The following is a 6,044-nucleotide window of genomic DNA, read 5'->3' on the forward strand; positions in this document are numbered from 1 at the left end:
ATCTTTAAGGCAAAGAGGGGTCTCACAGGGCAGGTGTTGGCTGACCTGATGAGACAAACAAAGGTTAGTTTATTTTCAGATCTATATTTATTAAATAATTGGATACTTGATTGAGTTGAGTTTGAAACATCACGTGTATTGTTAAAAAAAAAACTACTAGTAATGCTGTGTGCAGATGCTTTCTTTATCTTTGAGAAGCATATCTGTAATTGAGTTGAATTGTCTAAAGTAATTCTTCAATGTAATCACTTACCACCCATTACATTAATTTACCAAGTTTTGCTAGTTGATATGTAAATAAGGGCTGTAAATAATTGCCTATATGAATAATGTCAAACATGGGTGTGTGTTAACAGGTGGGTTCCAATTCATATAGACCCTATTCTAAATGTGTGATCTCATGTCTCCTCCTTCATTCCACCAGGCTTTGGATGTGATGGCGGTCAGATGCCTTGTCCTCAGGGGGTCTTCCTGTCATTCCTGGCGATGATCCATCTGCCTTCTTCAAGGCCTGCTTTGTGAGGAACTTTGATTCAATTTTTACCTTCTCTCATCCCATCTTTCTGTAATTCCACCTGTGTACTACCTCCCCTCCTCTCTCCCTACTATATATATTATTTTAAGTTTTGCTGATAATGATAGTTACTTTCTTCATGTTAGTATTGTGATTGACTATCTTGAGTAATTTTCTGTATCACTCACTGCCCTGTGCAGTGGGTGAACACTGAACAGGGTAGACATATCACCTGTGTACATAAAAAGCCTGTTTGTAACACTTTGTTGTCATACTGACGTGATAATCCTGTGTTCTTTTTTTCAGGACACTGATGATGAGGAACGTCTGTACAGTGATGTGCCAGTGGGGATCCTCTGCCATGAACAGGAAAACATGTCTCCACACATGCAGTCCCTTCACCATAATGCATTCCCGGTGGGAATCATCTTGGAGGGAAAGATTGTGATGCATGCTGAGAACCTGCCCCAGGCCATGTACATTGTTACCTATGCACTGCATCTCACCTACCCAAAGTACATGAAAAATACTTTTGATTTTGTTCAGCAGGTACTTATGAACATAGGTAAGACAGATCTTAAACCTAAACTTCAAACACTCAAGAATCAACTTGCAATGTAAGATTCAGAATCTGGTCTTCCCAAATGGTCAAATGTGATTTGTTTTTTTTTGTTTTTTAATAGGTGGAAGTAAATTAAGTATCAATTGGCAGTTCAAGGAAACAAAAATAATTTGGATCTGCATCATTTGTTAATAACGTTAATTGAAGGGAATGCACAAAAGGCTAGAGAGAATGTTAGGAGAGATGCACACACTTAAAAAAATAACGTAAATGATAAGAGAAAACGTGGGGGGTAGTGTGGGGGTAAGGTATAGGGAGGGGAAGGGAGAGTGTGCCTCTAGTTGTATTTCTTACCTGTTCACTCTGTTACGTCTGCAAGGGTGTGTGTGTTGTAGTATGCTAGATAAGACTGTGTTATTTATTTTGTTCTTTTTGGTCTAGGTCAGACGCCGGATCCCGGTAGATTTTAGTTCCTGTTTTGTTTATTGTTGACTCACCCTGATGTGAATAAATGAAACAAGACGATTGTCGCGTGGCTGCTTGGGTCTTGAGGGTGAAAAGTGTTCTTATACATGTTGCGCTCTGGGCCCCTAGATGGTTGTAACAACTCACACATGGAGAGTGAAGAGTGCCAAATTACAACAAATATCTCATGAAATAATTATCTCAATTTAAACCAAAACCAAATTTAAACAGACACAGTTTAACACTGTAAAATATATTGTTACTTTTGTTGGTGAAAAAAGATATGTTCAATTGAAAAAAAACGTTTAATCTAGGGCAGCAGGGTGGTGTGGTGGTTAGCACTGCTGCCTCACAGGTAGAATGACATCTACAGGGTCTGGGTTCAATTCCACCTTGGCCAGTGTGTCTGTAGTTACTGGGGTTAGGTTAATTGGTCACTCTAAGTTGCCCATAGGTGTGAATAACTGTCTGTCTCTCTGTATTAGCCCTCCAACACGGTGTACCCTGCCTCTTGCCCTATGCCACCTGGGATAGGCTCCAGCCCCCTGTGACCCCAAACAGGATAAGCGGAAGAAGAGGATATATTTAATTTACCCAGCTCTATTGATTTAAAGACATATTTTGATTTGTGAGAACTATAAATGTTAAGTTTGGTCAATTAGGACATAGAAGTTAGTTCAACTGATGATGGAGTAGTGCTTACTTAAATAAATAAATAAGTGTTTTTAGTTACTGAAACTCTGTTATTAGTACATTCAACTTAAATCTTTCATTCCATTCCAAGAGGGCCTCAAGTACATTGGACATAGCCCACTGCACTTATTCAACTGATGCTCATTACTTAAAACATTTGAGGCAACGAGTTACCTTGGTTTTTTTTAAGTGGATTCAACTTATCCGGGTTTACAGTGTACAATAAATACAACACCGCTACTTTGCGGATTTTCACCTATCGCAGGGGTCTCTGGAACGTTACCCCCGCGACAAGTGAGGGATCACTGTAAACCTGCAATCTGAGTATAACAGCTTACCTGTTAAATGAGCAAAAAAAGCATTTAATAAAGTCACAGTTCTACTAATAATGTGACTTTGCAGTCACAGTTTCTACAAAAGCCAAAATTACATTTAGCTACAGCAGGTGAAAGATGTCTCTGGAAGCCACATTTTCAATCCTGCTTGCAGGACCATGGGTCATCTGGTGCCAACGTGGAGATGACAGTGTCACCCAGCAGCATTCTGAGTGACCAAGCAGCGTACTGCTTTCCCCTGATGGTGCAGGGCCTAGAAAAGGTGGTCTAACCACAGCTTATCTTACATAAACCCAGTTGGCTTGCTGTGGTCAACAAGCGTATATTCAATAGGGTCAAACAAAAACAATGAGAAAAGGGCGCTTCATATTCTATGAAATTGGGAATAGTCTAAAATTTGCTTGCTGGAATGTGAGAACCATGCTCGAGTCAGAAGACTGCAATCACCCAGCATGTCGTTCTGCCATCATCACGCATGAGTTAGAGACTTGACAATGACATTGCTACACTCAGCAAAATTTGCCTGTCACAGGAAGGTAGCTTTAGAGAGCATGGAGAAGGATCATCTCTAGAGTAGTAGATGTGGAAAACATCATTCCTAATCTTGGTTTGCAAATTCAACCCAGAGAGACAGATTCACAAAGGGTCACCACAGCTCCACCTGTTTGATTTGCTAGATCAAGCATGGTGTTGGAAAAGTACAGCAACCCTAACCATAACCCATTAACCTAACTCTAACCCTAACCCTACTCCTGAGGCAATCCCAGAGGGATGTGAAAATAAAACATAATGCATATTGTACCATATCAAAACTTTAATGTGAGGAAGACAGATATTGAGAGAAAATGTACAAAAAAAAAAAACCTAACAAGCCTTACAGATTATGGCCTCTACAGTTGGATGAAAGCGGTCACATGACAGCTGCTCAGTTGACTTAAAGAGATCAACAGAGAGAAAAACGATTCATAAGGTCATTACAGTGACTAAAGATATTCATTTTCTCAAATGCTGAGATGATAGCAGATCTCGTAGTGTGGTTTCCTACATTTGTATGAAATCCAGTTTTTCTCCCTCTTAAACAGTCTGGGTGTTGTATTCAATAATGCTGGATTTTTGATTCTATTACTGAATAGAATAATATAAGATCATATAAAATGTTTGTCATATTTAAAAAACTCTTGATGGTTACGCAGAAGCTCGGATCCATGGAGAATTAACAATTATCATAAAACTTTTCACTGACTGTATTTTGGTCTAGACCTCAGATTTGGACTTCTTTAAACAGTCTTCTTAATTTAACATTCAGCTCCATGGACCAAATGGATGATGAATTGAATCTGACATTTATAACTTTTGGTGGGCATGTAGAATTAGAAAAATACAAATTTTTGTATTTTGCTGTCATGTTTATTGCTTATATTCTAATACTCTGCAGTAATTCAACCATTTTTTGCCTCATCTGGATTAAAAAAAGTCTCCATGAGCCAATGTATATTTTCATTGCAGGATTATTGTTCAACTCTGTTATGTTCAGCACAAATATCTACCCCAAACTTTTGATGGACTTTTTGTCTGAGAAGCAGATCACAACTCATTCATTTTGCAGTTTTCAGGTAATTATTTTTTACTCTTTAACTGGTTCAGAGTTTTTCCTCTTGGCAGCCATGTCCTATGACAGGTATGTGTCTATATGCAAACCCCTGCAATATCATACTATTATGAGAAGAAAAAATATCAAAATTTTGCTGGTTTTAGCTTGGCTTCTGCCTGCTTGTCAGCTTATGCCATCAGCTGTATTCAGTAACACTTCAAAAATATGCAACTTTACTCTGAATGGAATTTTTTGTAATAATGCAATCTCCAGGCTTTACTGTGCAATCCCAAAATCACCATATTTAATATATGGTGTATTTATTCTAATTAACACTGTATTTCTTCCTTTGCTTTTCATACTTTTTACATACTCAAAGATATTTATAATATGCTATCAAAGCTGCAGAGAAGTCAGGAAAAAAGCTGCACAGACCTGTTTACCCCACCTGCTTGTTTTGATCAGCTTCACATGTTTGTGTTCATATGATGTAATTATAGCTCGATTGGAAATCAATTTACCCCAAACTGCACGTTTTATAATGACTTTACAAGTGATTTTGTATCATCCTCTCTTTAATCCAATTGTATATGGACTGAAAATGAAAGAAATTTCTCAACACCTCAGGAGGTTGTTTTATCAAGGCAAATTTATATTGTGCATCAGAACAGATGTTGAAAGAGCCGTCATTTCTGTTGTGATACAAGTTAAAAGGCCGGACATCCTTCCAGTGTAGAAATTTCTTTGAACAGCTTACAGTGTATATATTACAGATTATCATTCAAATTTTTAGAGTTGAGTTATCCATATTATGATAGTCTGATATAACATTATTTTACCTGTTTCAGCATGTTTCAGATTTTAACTGTTATGATTATAATGTACTGTAATAGGTCAACCTCTACAGCATTCTTAATGATTTTATGTTTAATTCACTTTTATTCTTTTATGAATCCTCCTTCTAATCAAGTTTTACCAGGAATGACAATTGATATATACCATATCAGTAAATATTAAAAATATTATGAAGGGGTGTCACAATTTTGAAATTTACAGCAACATGACCCCCCCCCCCCCCCCATAATTAATAAATAATTAGTAACAATTGATAAATCTGTGGATTCAAAAACATGGAAATTTTGATACCACTGAATGAAAATGTTTTCTTTTTTCTGTTTCTTTCTAATGTTTTGTGTGATGATTCTGATGTTTTGATGATTTATTGTGTAATTGATTGATTAATGTTTTGAATGCTTTTAATGATTTTACTGGACATTTGTTTGATGTTCTTCTGATGTAAAGCACTTTGAACTGCCTTGCCGCTGAAATGTGCTATACAAATAACTTACTTTTTTACTTACTTACTTCTTCCTTAAATCAATAAATGCTTTTGGACTTTTTAGCACTGTATTTGCATGTGAATTTATTCTTTGCATACAAAGACATTTTCCCTTCAATGCTTGTAAAATCTCTTAATGTATGATAACTTAAACATAGTACCATTTATGGAAATCAGAAAACAGAATTGTGAAAGGGCAACCTCTCCAGGGTGTACCTTGCCTCTTACCCTGTGACAGAAAAAAAAAGTTAACTTTGGAGTTGATTAATTCAAAGTTCTAAACTCAGGTATAGCATATTGTTGCATTTATCTGAGGCTGAATGTAGAATTTTACCAAGAGGAGCTCACCAAACCCATGAGCAGATCTTTTTCTCTGGGAGTTTGTGAAAGTTATCTGACCCTCTTCCACCTGTGAGCTTTAATAATATTCATAAATTTGAAACGGCTCTAGATTGCAAGATTGTGGTATCTTACAGGAATGAAGATAAATGAGATGTAACAAAATTTAATACAGGATCTCCAAGACGTGCTAAAATGTAAATGTC

General features: G+C 36.8%; 1 protein-coding gene across 1 annotated transcript; it reads left to right on the forward strand.

The window, feature by feature from the left end:
• The first annotated feature begins 3,879 nt into the window (after positions 1-3,879).
• LOC115800191 (olfactory receptor 8K3-like) lies at positions 3,880-4,896 on the forward strand. The gene has a single exon (XM_030757441.1). The coding sequence runs from the start codon at positions 3,880-3,882 to the stop codon at positions 4,894-4,896; it is 1,017 nt and encodes a 338-aa protein (XP_030613301.1).
• The last annotated feature ends 1,148 nt before the right edge of the window (positions 4,897-6,044 follow it).

The sequence above is a fragment of the Archocentrus centrarchus genome, chromosome 21, assembly GCF_007364275.1.
Source record: "Archocentrus centrarchus isolate MPI-CPG fArcCen1 chromosome 21, fArcCen1, whole genome shotgun sequence".
Taxonomy (NCBI): Eukaryota; Metazoa; Chordata; class Actinopteri; order Cichliformes; family Cichlidae; genus Archocentrus; species Archocentrus centrarchus.

Excerpts from the sequence above, each read along its gene's own strand:
- LOC115800191 (XM_030757441.1), top strand. The coding sequence starts at position 3,880 with ATGGACCAAATGGATGATGAATTGAATCTGACATTTATAACTTTTGGT.